The sequence below is a fragment of the Microcebus murinus genome, chromosome 14, assembly GCF_040939455.1.
Source record: "Microcebus murinus isolate Inina chromosome 14, M.murinus_Inina_mat1.0, whole genome shotgun sequence".
In the NCBI taxonomy this organism is placed as follows: Eukaryota; Metazoa; Chordata; class Mammalia; order Primates; family Cheirogaleidae; genus Microcebus; species Microcebus murinus.
In genome coordinates, this window is record NC_134117.1 from 23080999 (window position 1) to 23097521 (window position 16523).

The 16523-nt window shown below is 52.8% G+C and overlaps 1 protein-coding gene across 4 annotated transcripts in view; it reads left to right on the forward strand.

The window, feature by feature from the left end:
* Positions 1–16523, forward strand: part of SH3PXD2A (SH3 and PX domains 2A) — a 224724-nt gene that overhangs the window by 74325 nt on the left and 133876 nt on the right. For all 4 annotated transcript variants that reach the window (XM_012770504.2, XM_012770484.2, XM_012770499.2 and 1 more), the window contains one exon: positions 6775–6850. In XM_012770504.2, coding sequence (XP_012625958.1) covers positions 6775–6850 — 76 coding nt within the window. The remainder of the gene's footprint in view (positions 1–6774; positions 6851–16523) is intronic.

Below are 16523 nucleotides of genomic sequence, written 5' to 3' on the forward strand. Positions count from 1 at the left end.
GGGTTTGTGAGTCCAAAGAATAACTCACAATGGAAACTTTTAAATATTTTGAACTTAATTCAAACACAGCATATCAAAATTTGAGGATCAGTCTGGGCATGGTGGCCCATGCTTATGATCCCAGCACTTTAGAAGGCTGAGGTGGGAAGATTGCCTGAGACCAAGAGTTCAAGACAGTAAAACTGTCTCTTTTGTTGTGACATGATTGTCTATGCAAAAAGTTCTCAGGAATGTCCAAAAGAAAAAAAAAAAAAAACTACTAGAAATAATTTTAACAAAGTTGCAGGATACAAGGTGAACACACAAAAATCAATTTTATTTCTATATACTAGCAGTAAACAATTAGAAAATAAAAATTTAAAACATCATTAATAATAGTATCAAAACACATAAAACACTTAGGAATAAATTTAATGAAAGATGTGTAAGACCTCTACACTACTGAATAGATCAAAAGAAGATCTAAATCAATGGAAAGATTTATCATGTTCGCAGATTGGGAGTATCAATGTTTTTAAGATTTTCCCTAAATTGATCTGTAGATTCAGTTCAATCCCAATAAAAAGTTTCAGGAGGCTTTTATATTGTACAAACTAACCAATTTATTCTAAAATGTGTTTGAAAATGCAAAGAATCTAGAATGACCAAAAGAATTTTGAAAAAGAAGAAAAAGTTTGATTTGAAGACTTATTTAAAATCAAGAAAGGATAGTGTTAGTGTCAGGAGTCCAGAAATAGACCCACACATATATAGTTAGTTGATTTTTGATATAGGAATTAACGTAATTCAATGAGAAAAAGATAGTCTTTTCAGCAAATTATTCTCAAATGGTAAGATATCTGTACCAAAAAATTTATGTATTGACATTTAATGTTAGTAATAACAGCAATTTGGGAGGCTGAGGTAGGAGGATCGCTTGAGGCCAGGAGCCCAAGACCTACCTGGGCAACACAGAACCTATCTCTACAAAAAATTTTTTTAAAAGGCTAATGATTTTTTAGGAGGTGCTGACTAGTCCCTCCCAAATGTGTTATTTTTATAACTTCATGTCAAATTGGCTCAGCAAGGGTGCTTCCTCTTGGGCACTGAGATGAACTTGTATAAGAGAGCATATCACAAAAGACTACTTGAAGAACTGAAATGGGGAATACAGGCCAGAGAAGTACTTCACGAATTGTAAGAAAGGAGGCATGACCTTCAGCTGGTCAAAGAAGCTTCCTGGAGAAGGTGTCACTGTAAGGTCATCGAAGAACAGAAGGGAATGGGGGAGTACATTTCAGGCCACGAGGAGTGAGCACTTAAGAAAAACCACACTTATTGTGACCGTTCCTCTCTTCCTCTGATGCTCAGTGATGCGTCCCCAGCGTTTCCCGCCGACTGCTGAGTCCTCGCTAAGTAGAGCCGACAAATGCATCCTCAGCTGTCCCTTGATCCCTCGTGGTCTTCACAGAGACTGGGTGGACTTGTCTCTTTTTAAGGGGAATTTCTGGGTCAGGGAACCCATCAGCTTCTTGCAGTAATGTTCCCTTTATTGCTGAGCTAGAAATGGTCACGAGGATGAAGGTTTGAGGGTTGGGGCCCCAAAGCTGGAGTGGCTGGGCACCCCACCCGCTCGCAAGGGTGAGGAGTCGGCCTCTTGGGTTACAGATGTGCCCCAGCTGGGCGCGGGGGCCACCCCGTCTCCCCAGTGTTTATTGCCGCAGAGCCCTGCCCGGGCAGAGCTGCCGAGTCAGCTCTCGCCGACTGGAGCCGGCTCAGGAGCCGAGCTGTCCCGTATCTCTCACACTATCCACCCTTTAGATAAACAGCCTGGCGGCCTCCACTCTGCGAAGTTCTGATGTGGTTGCGAGGGGCTCCGTTAGCCAAACGCCTCTGTCTCCAGCAAGGACTCTGGCAACGGGCCCTGCTTCTCTTCCAGCCCGAGCCAGGCCCTTGCTGCAGGGACGGGAGAATCTGCTTCCTGCCTGAAAAGGTGGCCGCAGCAGAACTCCCTGCTGGGCGGGGCCTTCCTTCCTCCCTGCCCACGCACGCGGCTTCCTCCTCACAGAAGGCCCGGTCAGGCCTGTTCCTGAGACAGCCCCTGTCAGCCTGGATTGTTTCATCTGTCCGGCCCAGCCCCCCAAATTTGGCATCAGCCAGATTACAGGAGCCCACTTTGCAGCCTGCCTGGCCCCCAGGGGGGGGTGACATCTGCACTGTGTATCACGCAAGGCCCCAGGATGTGTGTTCCACCACCCATCACTCTGCCATCTTGGGGCCGAGACGCTGAACTGTGTCGTTTGGGGGCCCCCCACGCTGTTATGACACAGAGTGGACTCAGCTGGGCCGCCTTTATTTGGTTTGCTCTGGAGTCTGAGCCAGGGGACTTGCTTTCCTTGAAGGGTGACCTGCGAGCAGAGAAGACGTCACTGGCAGCGGCTTGGCCAGTGGGCTGTGGGGATGACTAAGGGGTGGAGTTGTGACGAGGTGACAGGTGTGGCTAAGCTTGGCACCTGAGGGCTAGGGGAGTGGGCCAGCTGGGGCTTACAGCGCTGGGGAGGACCTGTTGACCCAGTACTGTCAGCAGGTGGGCTCGTCTTGGCCTTGTGGGGTCGGGGGCAGGCTAAGCCAGAGGTGGGGGAAGAGGAGAATCAGTTACAGAAGGAAGAGGGGTGAGAGGCCACTGCAAAGCACCGCCAGGAGGCCCTTTGGAGGAGAACTCAACGCTGCCTCCTTTGTGGAGCTATCAGATGACTCCTGCCTTCCAGGGGGCATGCGAAACCACTGGGGGAATTCAGACGGCGCTTTGGCAAGGAAGGTGCAGGGAATGTGACTGTCACTCAGCCAAGACAGAGCTGGCTCACCTCCTCCAGGAAGCCTTCCCTGACCACCTCCTTCAGCTCCCACAGGATCTTATTCATCTGTCCTCACCATGTCCCATCACTCCAGAGAACCATTACGCTCTAGAGCAGCACTGTCCAACAGAAATATGTGAGCCACAAATGTAATCTTAGATTTTCTAGTGGCTGCTTAAACACGTACAAGGAAATGGGTGAAATTAATTTTTAAAGTAGTTTTATTTATAACCTGGTTTACCTAAAGTCTCATTTCAACATGTAATCAATACAAAAATTATTAATGAGATAGTTTGCATTCTTTTGTTTTTTGTATCAAGTCTTTGAAACCTAGTGCACATTTTATGTGTACAGCACATCTCCATTTGGACAAGTCACATTTCAACTGCTCAATAGCCACATGTGGCTACCGTCTAGGACAGCACAGCTCTAGAGCTTTGCCACTAGGACAGTGGCCCACAGACCAGCAGCTTTTGCAGCATCTTGAGCTTGGAAGACAGGCAGGATCTTGGACCCCTGCCCCAACCTACTGAGTCAGAGCCTGCACATTAACCGTCGCGAGCTGCTTGTGTGGGTGCCGAGGGTGGGGTAGCAGGACTCCGGAGCTAGATTGTCTGCTACTTGATATGAAGACTGCAATTCAGCTTATTTCCAGCACCTAACAGAGGGCCTGACTCGCCTTCTAGGCGAGTAGCAAATGTTTTTGGAGGATAAGAATGAACATGTGCAACTGCCTGCCTCTGCCCAGTCTTCTTAGCACATGTTGCCCATGCACTGCTGGTGAGAATCGCAGACTCTTAGGTCTGGAAGGAAATGCAAGAGTCAGAGAACATATGTGTGTCAGAGCAGGGGGAGATTTAAAGTTTAGGTAGCCTAACTCCCTCAAGCCCCAGATAAATACATTAATAGCAACATGGGTGAGGTTCCACAGCGTGTCGTGGCACAGCTAGTCAGCTTCTTTTGGAAGAGAGGTGGTTCGGATAAGGGCAGATCACCCCACACCTGGGCATGTTGCTGGGCCTCCCTTTCTCCCCAGACACCTCTGTGTCTCTTTGCCAGGAGCCTTATGGATGCATTGCATGGGACCTCGGGCCTGGCCTACATGTAGTATTTATCCATTTACTCTTATTCGTCTGGAAGAGATTTAAGGTAATTATAAATCTGTATAGGTACAACAAGATAAAACAAAAATTACAAAAGAATATGTTGGTATTAAGGAAGTGTGCATAGGGGAATTGTGCACAAGTGTGTGAGTGTGCATGGACAAGGATGTGCACTGTAGTATGATGTATAGTAGTGAAAGGCAGAAACAATCTGACATCCAACAGTAGAGGAGTGGGTGAATAAACGATAGCCCATGAAATGTTGCAAATCTGTGTCCCAATTAAGAACACCAGTATGGAAATGTTCATTAACATGGAAAAATGTTCATTATGTAGTATAAAAAATATTGATAAGTTCATTTTATTTACGTGCACGGAAGAATGCCCAGAAAGGATATATATCCCCAAATATTAATGTCACTTTTTCAGGGAGAGAGACTGAGTGACTCTTATTAACTACCCACTGCTTCTGTGATTTCTAGTTTTTTCCCCCTCAGTGAACATGAATTGCTTATGAAATATAAAAATGACATGTATAAAAATAGAATATGGGTGAAGAAAATGGGAAAAGGAGAAAATAGGAGTTCTCGTCTGTGTAGAATCTATTTGAAAATGTATTAATTGAAAGAAATCCTGAGTATAAGTTTATAGTCTTATGGCCCAGCAGCTGTATTTACATGAAGCAGGCAATTATAAAATGTTTGAGAGCTGAACTTATAACATTGAAAACTCATGAGCCAGCTTTCTAAACACGTCCACTCAGGGAAGTGAAAGTTAATCATGGTACAGTCTCTGTCTTGTTTTGAATGGAATTCACCAGTGACCTGCCCTTCATATGTGAGATCTGAACAGCCCGGGTCTATTGGGTAATGGTTGTGCAAGAGACAGTCCCCAAATCATGTGTTAGAGCTGGATGGGTGGGTGGGTAGACGGATGGAAATACACACACACACACGCACACACACACACGCACGCACGCACACACATCATAGCCTAGAACCATGCTATAGTTTGGACGTTTGTCCCCTAAACCTCATGTAAATTTGATCCCCGATGTTGGAGGTAGGCCTAATGGGAGGTGTTGGGGGCGGATCCCTCCTGAGTGGCTTGGTACAATCCCCATAGTAGCGAGTTCTCACTCTATTAGTTCCCGCGTTGATGGTCATTAAAAAGAGCCTGGCACCTCCCTCTCCTCTCTCTTGCTTCCTCTCTGGCACATGATGTCTGCACACCCTGGCTCCCCCTCACCTCTCGCCATGCGTGGAAGCAGCCTGAGGCTTTCACCAGGTGCCCGATCTTCCCGACAGCAGACTCATGAGCCAATAAACCTCTTTTCTCTGTGAATTACCCAGCCTCGGGTATTCCTGTATAGCAACACGGACCACTTTGCCTACCTGCAGTGCCAACGCCTTGGTGCAGGTCGCCTTCAGTGGGCTCCTGGCTGGTGCCCTCGAGCCTGCCCTGTGGCCCAGTCACTGCGCTGTGGCTGGAGCCATCTTTCCAACACACGAGTCAGATCGTCTCTCTCCTCCACTTAGAACCCTTCTCGACCCTCCCATCAATCGGGATAAACTCTGAGTCTGGCCTGTCCTGCCTCTCAGATCTCATTGCCTGTCCCTTGTCCCCTGGCTCACGTGGCTTCAGCTACACTGGCCTTTTCAAGCACCTTGCGCTTCCTGCTCCCCCTGCTTGGAACGTTCTCCCTTCCTCGGGGCTTGCTTCCTCGCCTCCTGCAGGCCTCTGCTCAATTGCTGTCTGATCAGTAAGGCCTTCTCACCCCCCCCCCCGTCCTGCCCCCGTCCTGCCCCCGTACCTCATCCTACATCAGTTTTCATCGAAGCACTGATCTCCCCCCGCATGTGACATGTATTTGTCTATTGCTTGTCTCCCTCTACTAGAATGTCAACTCCCTGAGGGCAGGGACTTTGTCTCTTCTTTCCATAGTGCCCTGTGCCCTACATAGGTGCTCCATAGCTATTTGAAGGGATGAAGGAATGAATGGGTTTCAGATGTCACGTGCAAGAAAGGCTCTAGGCCTCGCCCAAGGTCACGCAGCTGGGTAGTGACAGGTGCTGGCTCTGTCCACCTTGTCCCAGCTCCCGCGGGTGGCTCAGGGAGGAGAGCTCCACACACAGGGGCCCTGGCCTGGTCCATCCTGTCTCCTGTGTGTTTTTCCAGTTTACACAGAATTTCAGCCCAGAATAGCAGAAGAAAACACAGTTGTTCCTCCAAAATCCTGGAAACTCTTCCAGTGGGTCCGCCCCTGGAAAAACAGCAGCGATCTCAGGGTGGGAAGATAGGAAGTGGGGGAGGGGGTCTTCCAGCAGTGGGGACAACGAGGTGGATTTGGTTTTGCAATTAAAATAACATCTGGGTCTGTTTCCACAGAGTGGTTCTGGAAGGTGGGTGGTCTGTCTAAAGCATCAGGTGGGGCCTTCCCCATCCCGGCCCAGAGGATTTGGGCTGGCTGTGGCTGAAGGATTCACCCCGCAAATGAAATACGAAAGAAACAGAGCCCAAAGAAGCTTCTGGAAACCCCACCTGCAGCTTGACATGAAAGCCTGCTGGTCCCTACCCCAGTCTTGTCTGGGGCATCCCAACACACCTCCTCTGGGACCCCCTCAGATTGTTCAGACACCCCCTTTGATGCACAGAGACCTCTGGCCTCCTCCCTGTCACGCCCCATGTGGTGTGCTAATCGTCTGTGAAATGAGGGATTTCGGGCATCACTCATCCGTGTGAGGACAGTGGGGCCCGGGAGCGGTGCAGTGGAGTGGGAAGGGACCATGAGGGCCGTTCCAGTCTTCTGAATCCTGTCCCTCTGTCTGGCTTCTCAGATGCAGCTTTTGGATAAGTTTCCCATTGAAGGTGGCCAGAAGGACCCCAAGCAAAGGATCATCCCCTTCCTCCCAGGTAAGCTGTGGGTGGCCCCGCTGAGGGCATGGGGTCAACCTGGGAAAGGACGCTTTTTAGGCCAAGAAGAGGCTGGACATTCTGGGCGGGGTGGACCTGGGAATCTGCATATTAACATTTCCCCGAGGGATTTGGAAGCCCCCGATTTTGAAGGCCAGTAGCCTCCAAGCAGCTTCTCCCGCCATTGCAAGACCATCTTGCCGGCCCCTGGCTCGTAGCTTCTGAGGAGTTTCACAGGCTCCAGGACTTTGGTTTCCTTTTCACAGAAAGCACAGAGAGACCAAGTTCGACTGTGAACGGGTGAAGAGCTACAGGCTGACCTATGTCCACTGACTCCCATTCTAAGCACAGAGAACCTTGAACTGAGCACACTCCCCGGGTCTGGTCTCGTCTAGCCCTTGCGTCACCTTGCACAGCTGAGGCAGCTTGTAGCACTTAGGAACATGTTTAAGGCAATTGGTTACGTTCTGTAATTTAGAGGAAAACTTCCCAGGTGGGTGGGAAACTTGTTATTACTATGGTGTCTTAAGTTTGCATAGAGATTTATAGCTTACGGGCTGCTTTTTTATTTGTTATCGTCTACACATCTTCACACTGAGGCGTGTATTATAATTTCCCCTGAGGAATGAAGATGTTGGGGTTCGGAAAGGTTAAGTAACTGCCCATAAACGTGGCGGAGCTGAGGCGTGAGCTCAGGCCTCCTGCCCCACAGCTGGCTCTGCCGTGACCCACGTGGGCGACGCTGTCTGCGCCCGCTCCAGCCCCCCTGCCTTCCCCGGCAGCTCCCTTCTCTGGAAGGTGTTTCTCACCCGTGCCCCCACCCTCAGAAGCGCTGACAGACGTGCATGTGTGTCACGGCCTGTCCTCAGAGTCTTGGGCTATAGCTGGAGAGAATTAATTGAGCTACAGAGAAGAGCCCGTGATCCTTGCCCTCAGTCTGGGCAAGACCAGAACAAGTCAGTAGCGCGTCTCAGCCCCTGCTTCTTCCTCCATTCCTGGCTGGGAGTTAAGATGGGGTGACTTTCACGCCTTGCTTGGCTTTCTACGGAGGCTTTGCAGTGTTCAGCATCCAGGTTTGTAATATCCTTAGATGTTGCTCCAACACAGTCTGTTATAGAGGCTCTGCCCGCGCAGAGCTGGGAGCCCAGCTAGGATGCTGTGGGCACAGATGTCCCAGAGACAACACGAGGCCAAAGTGGCCTGGCCGTAGGGCATGAAGCTTGCCTGTTTGCCCAAGAAGAATGGGCTTCTCCCCTGTCCTCCTCCACCAGCCTCCCGGGAATGAGCACCTTGTCACCATTCGGTCAGCAGGTGTCTACTGGGGCTTAGCCTGTGCCAAGCTGTTGGGTAGGGGGGCCCAGTGAGCCAAGGGGCAATCTGGATTTGTTCCCTTCATCCAAGGAACTCTAGTGAGAGCGAAGACCTGCTCCATAACCAGAGGACCGGTTAAGGCAGGATGTGACCCTTTGTACCACCGTGCGATTCCAAGGGAGACTGAAGAGGGAGCTCAGAGGGCAGCGACCTCACTGTGACCAGAGGAAGTGGGCAAGGCCTCCCGAGAGAGGGGCCTGGAGCTGACCCTCCAGGGAGGGAGGGTGAAGGGCAAGGCTGGAACTGCTGCTGCCACCACCCGTGTCTCAGGCGTCAGGCTGCCCGGGCTCACCCCAGCAACCTGGCTCTGTGGTCACCGGTTGTATTGACTTCTCTGTGCTTCAGTTTCCTCATCTGGAAAATGGGGACAATACTAGTACCTCCTTCATGGGGCTGTTGTCGGGACAAAATGAATTAATGCATCTCAGGTATTTAAAGCTGAGGCTAGCCCCAGTAGGGGCTAAACAAACGTTAGCCCTGTTATTCCTAATTTTTCACATGTGCCTAGCGTTTCACACCACATATGTAATCTTCTTTGAGCCCCCGAGGGAGGTTACCGTCCCCACGTTACTGACTAGGACGTTGAGGCCAAGGGAGGCTGATAGGCTGGCAAGGGGCCGCGCGGCCGGGACGCATGGCGACCCCAGAACTCCTACTCCTGACCTCCGGGCCGGGGCTCCCTTCGCATCAGCTGCCCCAGGAAACCAAGTGCGACAGCTGCTGCAGGACTGAGGCCCTCTCCGAACGTCAGTTTCCTCTGACAGAATCGTAGTGGGGATTAAAAGAATTCACGTAAAGCACTTTGCACAGTGCCTGTGTCATAGTAAATGCTCAATAAGCAGCATCTGTTAATAAAGAAAGTCACCTGTCCTCGCACCACTTGGGAAAAGTCAAGCTTGGGGCCACCTTCCAGCCCCCATGCAAATATGGCCTGTGCATAGTGGGTGACACTGTCGAGATTGATAAGGGTGTCTTGCCCTGACCCAGCCCACCCTAAAAGAAAAGTCTCCTTTTCCCTGGCTCTGCTTTCTTTCTCCCCTCCCTCAGCCGAGTTCCCTCTTGGACTGTTCCCTTCTGCTCATTGGCTCTCCAGGGCTTCAGTGCAGTCATTGCTGGCGATTCGGAATCCACCCCAGGGCACCCCAGCCCTGTTCCTGGCTCCCCTCCTGCTCGCCAGAAACGACCACAACCCCCATGCTCTGCTCACTCCTTAGCTTGGATGTGGGGGGAAAGGATTGAGGGGAAACCACCCAATACAGTCAGAGCAGGGCTGGGGTGTGCAGATTCCCCAGCCACCCCGTCTCCCCCGAATCAAAGGGCCCCCCTGGAGGAGAGGGTATCAGAGAAGAGCAGTGATGAACATCACCTGTCTTGGGTCAGCCTCCCTAAGAGCAGAGCTTGATGCAGAGACTCAGCTGCAAGTGACATTTGAGGCTGTGCTCCCACGTGAGTTCCTAGGGGAGGAAGCAAGGCAGAGACATGGCTTCAGCTAAGTCTGCCTCAGCCTGATCCCCCGGGGAGCTCTGGAGGGTGAATGGCACCACAGAGTTGTCCCAACTTAGGGGACAACTTCCATACCCCCACATCAGTCGTCCATGGTCTGTGGGCTGCCTCCGCCCACAGAGGGTGTGGGGTGTGGGCACAGTGGCTCCCCATGGCCAGGGCGTGGGTCTGAAGGGGGCAGCTGTGAGCCGTTAGCAGCCCACACTGCCAGCAGCTGAGGGGAGGAGCCTTGGCTGGGACAGGGGCTCTGGGCAGGGCACCTGTGGCATCTGGCCTGTGACCTGACACCAGCTTGAGGCTCTACCCCCTGCCTTTGGGGAGGATGTCTGAAGTCACCTGCTGCGTCCCCAGGCTCACCTCCGGCAGCAGTGACTCCACAGAACCCCAGAGAATCCAAGCACTCTTCCAACCCCTGGGAGGGTCCGCCAGCCTTTGCCTGAAATTTCAGAGCTAGGAAACCAAAGGGGAAGAAGCAGAGAGCACCCATATTTTTTCTTGGAAGGGCCTCAATTTTGTCTCCAGAGTTGCTGGGACGTGGCGAGCATATCTGCTGCCTGGGTCTGGGGATGTGCTTGCAGCATTTGGCTGACCTGGCTGCAGGCTCGTGGCTGGAGGCGCACACACGTTTGAGTGGCTGGCGGAGGAATCGCGAGACGAGAGGGAGCCCATGCCTTGGTTACACGCTCACTCATCTGCCAGTCAAATCCTGGCAGAAGATCCTGCGCCTGAGCATAAACCTTGGGATCTAGGACACAGGCTTGTGATATGTCTGGCGAGTGTATGGCCTGAGTTCAGGGTCAGTCTGTGGGTTTGAAAAGTTCTGTGACCAAAGGCAGAGGCTCCATCCCTGGAGAAGCTGACCCCAGACAGTGCCCAGAGTCTTGGAAGACAGATAGGGTGTCATGTAGTGATGCTGGGGTAGAGGATGGGGTTGGGGAGGTCTGTGAGCTGGGCCAACAAAGTGCTAGACTAGGGGGGCCAGCAGACCTGCAGACCCAGGGGTCTTGCATTTGCATATCAATCAAATCCCACATAAAAGTTTCTAGGGGACCTGCCCTTAAGAGGGCCCCCAGTTGTTTTCACCAGAGCTAGTACCTGCTTTTGCGGACCCTGGGGATGAGGGGCCTGCTCTGTGCCTGGCCCGCCAGTCCTGGTGAGGCCTGGGAGCCCATGGGAGGGGCAAGGAGAAGTTACGGACCCCTGGTGGGACTGGCAGTTCCTCAGCAAGGAAGCCCAAGGGAGAAATCTGACCTCTGAGCAGGAGGGGGCAGAGGGTCACTTCAAGGCCTGGTACCCTGGGGGTGGCGGTGGGGCAGGGGAAGGGGAGATACTCCTTCCGGGCCTGCACTCCAACCCCACATGATGTGAGAATGAGGGAGACACATCCGTCTCTTTTGCTGACCTTTTGGCCTCCCCTGGGGACAAGGCCCTTATCCACGCCTTTCATGTCCCTATCATGGGGCTGGACACCTAGTGTGTGCTATGCTGAGACTGGCTGACTGTTCTCCCATATAGACAGACACTTTTACTGAGCTGCTAGTAGGTGCCTAGCCACGTACTCGCCACTCTACGTACCTTCCCTCCAGTCTCACTGCAGGTGGCGTCATCCCGGATTTAGAGAGAAGTCAAATCACTTCCCACCCTCACTTCCTATCGTACACTGTGTCTCTCCTTGGGTGGGGAGAAATTGCCACCCCCAGCCTCGGCTAGACCCTAGCTTTGTCCCCCCTTTCTTGCCTCCACTCCGCCCAGGTTAGGGACCCGAGAGGTTCTGCTTGAAACCGGCAGCCCAGCCCTCTCTCCAGCCTCGGTGCTGTCACATGCCACAGGAGCACAGTCTGGGGTGGGGAGGTGGCCTGAACCCCACGGGGAGCCAGGTGACCTTTAAGAGCGCCCTCATTCCGTTGAGTGGCCGAGGTAACCAGCACTGAGTAATTGATTTTTCGTTGTTGTTGCAACTATGCCATTTAGCTTATTATTATTCCAGTGATTACAAATAAGACAAAGCATTCAGAGCACTGTTGTCCTTTAATTATGACTCTAACAAGATTGCCTATTTGGTTTTCTCAGTCCCAGCATTTTTAAAACTTTTGATTTTGAAATGATTATAGACTCACGAGAGATTGCAAAACACTAGGCACTCTGTACTCCTACCCTGCAATTCCAGCACCATCCTGCAGGGTAGGTGCGTTATTCTCATTTTAAGGAGAGGTCTAATCACTTTCCACCTTCGAGCACTTCCTTGCAGCGGTGACATCTTATGTAATAACTACAGTGCGTTATCAAAGCCAGGAAACTGAAGTGGACAGAGCCCAGTTAACTAACCACAGGCCTGAGTAATCGATTTTACTTTATGGAGGTGGAGAGTGCTGTTAAACAAGCAGGCCAGCTGGTCTTTGGGAAGGAGGCAGTGGCTTGGTAGCCGTCCATGGAAACTCCACTCCCAGGCCTGACCTCTTGGCATTACCACCTCCAACAAAAAGGCACTGGGGAAACTGTTTTCCATGAAGGCGTATTTCTGAAGCCTTGGGTGTAAATTCAGCTGTTTGGGATAAATCACATCATCTTTTAGGTGTCCTAAGGGACATTCTATTTAAAGCGGGCATGTAATAAATCCTGTTGCAAAACAAAGAACTTTTTAAAAAAGTAATTATTTCCCTGATTTACATATATTTTAATAATTTGAGGCTTCTCCCGAGTTTGCTGGAAACAGGGCAGACCTGGCGTTTGGATATTGACCCTCTTAGGAACAGCATTGTCAAGAACTGAGATTTTGCCCTATTAGCAAGCCAATTAAGTTCACTCACTGTTGTTTCATGGATGCTGACCCAAAACGCAAAACTCCCGGGTTGGAGACAAGACTTTAGTGTAGCTTAGTGACCAGTGTGAGCATCAGCACATCTCTGCCGGCCTCTGTTGCCTCCAGGTTCCACAGGGGTGACATGGCGGGCTCAGGTGAACGCCTGCAGGTGCAGTGAGTTACATTATAGGAGAGGGGCCCAGATCCTAGGGACCCCAAGACTTTTATAATGGATAGCAAGCCATCCTGCCCCCTGGCTTTGAAGGGAGACACTGTCAGGAGTCCAGGCCTACACGCAAACCTGCTGTGTGCTACAGAGTGAGACACCACCTCTGTCTTGTAAGGCTGTTTGCTGTGCAAGCACCTTTGAAAAGATAACCCCACGCAAAAAGGTAGTTAGTGCCTTGTCTATGAGACTTACAGAAATACAGGAGCCCCAGGGAGAATTGTTTCACAGGTGAATACTGTACTTTCTGGGGTCTCCTGCTTTTTGGAGAGGTGGGTGGAAATGAAGTTCTTTAGGACAGTGGACCAAGCATGGTAGTGTCAGCAGCCTCTCAGGGCAGCCTACTGTTTACATGGAACTCTCTGCCTTGTTTTAAAAGACTATTGTGGAAAATCCATCTCCTGTTGCCCATCCTGGGATTGGAGTGGATTTCCTGTGTATCCTGAGTTCGCTGGCCCGAGGAGGCTCCCTGGGAGGAAATGGTCATTATGGAGTGAAGTAGAGTGTGTAGCTGCTGATGTAAAAAGCAAACAACTGCGACCAGGGACCGAGGGACTTCAGAAGCCAGTCAGCGGAGCAGAAAGAGCTGAACTCACTGTGCAGAGGCTGTGCGAGGTCCCCTCCCGCTCATCAGCCATCTGTGTCTCTGTGCTGGCTGGCACTGGGCCTCAGGGCTTCTAGAAAGCCCCCTCGTCCTAATAGCTGAGTCAGTCCCCCCATAGCTGCCCACATTCCCAAGCTGATGAGTCATGGAGAAGCGAGGTTGCTTAGGGAGAGAAGTGAACTATACCATAATCAAGGTAGGCGCTGCCAGCTTGCAGACGGCCTCATGACCTTACAAGCTTAGAGGGGTGTATTTTTAGACAGCAGGCATGCCTGGTTCCTTTGTACCGGCTTGCCAGTTTACATACCGGCCCCTTAATGAAGAGGCAGCGTGGAGCCACGGTGTGGAGGGTGCTGGGTGAATAGCAAACATGCTCTCTGTCCGGGGCCTTCCTCTCCTGGCCCCCAGAGGCCTGTGCAGCAGATCCGGTGTTTGTTCCAGCAGAGAAGGAAGCAGGGGGAAGGGACGTCCTTAGCTAGAGCTGGCCCACGCCGTGGGGAGGAGCTGGCCCCCTTCCTGGGCTGTAGGTGTCTCTGTGTGTCTCCGTCAGGCCCCAGCCTAAGCAAGCGCTTCCTAGAGGGCCTTGGAAGCTATGAGGGACACAGTGGCCCAGAGATGCTGGCAAGGACTGCGGCCCCCAAGGGAGAGGGGCCGAGAGGTTTCTGGGCCCCACTGGTGACCTGGGATGGCAGGAGAAGACAAAGCTACGTGACGAGGAAGGAAAAATAGGGTCTGCTGGTAATGCTGGGGTTTAAAAAAGGTCGACAAGATTACAGGCCGGAGAGGCATCGTGTGCTTTGCTCCAGCCTCCTCTGGAAGTGCTACGTCTTCTCTTGCTGTAATTACTGCTCCCCACCCCAAAAATCATCCTCCCACTCTGTAATCTGGGGTGGGTGGTTCTCAGAGCCTGCTCTGAACACGGTGTGGAAGAGCTGTGTGCATTCACTTCTGCTGCAGGCATTTGTTGGGCACCTGCTATGTGCCAGGCCCAGCCATGGGCACCAGTGATAAGGTTGAGACAAGGTAGGCCTGGTCACCGTCCTCAGGAAGTTGACCTTCCAGTGGGCAGTCAGAAGGCAGACGACGAATGAATGGGCAATTTCCAGTAGGGATGAGGTCCCGTGACGCAGGACATCTGAGATTAGATGATCAAAAAGGGCCTTTTTGCAGAGGTGACGTCTGAACTGAGCCAGGCAGGGGAAGACCAGGGCCCAGGGGTGCCAGAGCAGTAACCCGAGTGGGACCAAAGGTGTGTGTTTGAAGAACAGTAAGAAGCATGTGTAGCTAATGGGGAGGGCTGTCACCCAGTGGGAGCTGAACAGATAGGAGTTTTGGAACCAAGAGACTCCAGAGGGGGTCCCCTATGGCAAACCCACCATGAATGAGAGGGAGGCCCCACACACATGTGCAGGAGCTGTGCAATCTGGCCCAGGCACACGGGTCCATTGCCTCATCTGTGAAATGGGTCCATCATGGTTTGGGGCGACTTTGCAAGCAGTTGATGTGTGGAGATCACCGTGTGAGCTGTGACGAGAGGGCTGGTGCTGTGAGCCCACTGCTGCTCACAGTGGCTTTGCCGTAGGACTCAGATGTGAGGTTTCCTTTGCTCTGCCCCCCACCCCACCCCCATGCTGAGTCAGCTCTTCGCACCGCAGCCCAGGCTCAGCCGCGCTTCCTGCTGCTCCTTCCTGGCCCGTGGTGACTCACAAAACAGCAAGGAGCTTATTTCTGAAGAGCTGATGACCCGGATGGCTGCTCTGGGCTGGAAGGTGGGGAGGGGGCTGAGCAGCCCTGGAGCCAGCATCTGGTCACGTGGCAGGGTCACTAGCTTCACAGGCTCTTAGCTCCAAAGTGGCAGGTCTCACCGGCCACGTGATTGGATTTCTGGTTTGAAAGGCGTCCTCAGGCTGGTGCGTGTCAGATAGGCCGGGAGGCGAGCGAGGAGGTGGGAAGACCAGCTGGAGCCGGGCAAGGCAGGTGACAGGCCAGGGTGGCTCGGTCTCAACTGGGCACTGGGTGGAGGGAAGTGGACAGGTCTGAGACGTGTCTTAGAGGGGCAGCCAGGAAGCCATACTGATGGATTGGAGGTGGGTGAAGGGTCAAGAATGACGATGCCCTCGGTTCTGTCCGGGCAGCCTTGGCCAAGACAGCAGAACCAGTGTTTCACGGCACCACGGCCCCAGCTCCAGCCCTGTGCCTTCACCCCTGGTGGTAAAAGGCAGCGGCCTCCTTCCTGCTCCCTGAGATAGCCCAGGCTTTGGAGCGCATGAAAGATGCTTTGTGGGCAGCCACCCTTCCTGCAGCCTGCAGGCACTGGGCACCCTGGCTTCTGGGTCCAGGTTTCAGGGGTATGAGTTGGGGAGCAGCGGGAGGTGGCGGTGGAGGGGGACACTGAGGTGCATTGAGAGGGAGTTTGGGCCCCCACACCTTCCCAGGAGGTGAGGGTCACTGGAGGTAAATCTTCATAGTGTCCCTGGCTTGATGCCCCCTACTGATCTCCAAGGTCACCCCCCGACTGGACCCAGGCCTGGGGAAAGAGCCCCAAGCCAGAGCTCTTCCTGGGCAGGGACTGAGCTGGTCCTTGGAGTCGCCCCCACGAACTGATGCCTCATTCATGCTGGGGCTGCCTGGGCCCCCCGAGGCACAGTGGTTCTGCGCCCAGCAGACACCTCCTCCCCCACGCCTCACAGTCCCCGAGACTGACGTCCACGGAAGAGGCCCCGGGTGCCAGGTCGCCAGCCGCCAGACCACAGTCGGAGGGCCTGGCATGGCCTGAAGATGGAGTCTGTTCACCCAACGTCCCTTCAGAAGGCGGGAGGAGGTGAAGGTGGAGGCTGGGAGCTGGCTGGCCCAGCCCGAGGGTCTCTACCCGTCAGGGGCAGACGCCCCCCCCAGGCTCCAGCAGCCAGGCCAAGGCCACTCGAGGGAAGAGGGCTCTGTTTCTGGTTCCCCCCAGGCACAGGCACAGGGGCCAGATTTCACCTTTGTAAGAAGTAATTTGGGCAGATCTCAGGGAGAACGTCCAGAGCTGCGTCGCCGCCGTAGGAAGCTGTGAGCCGCCTCGGCTCCGTGAGCCCCACAGTGTGCTGGCTCTGAGCACTGGCTTTGGGCTCCAACAGCTGTGGGTTCACAGCTGGGCTTTCTACTTGGCTGATTAGAAACTCTGCTT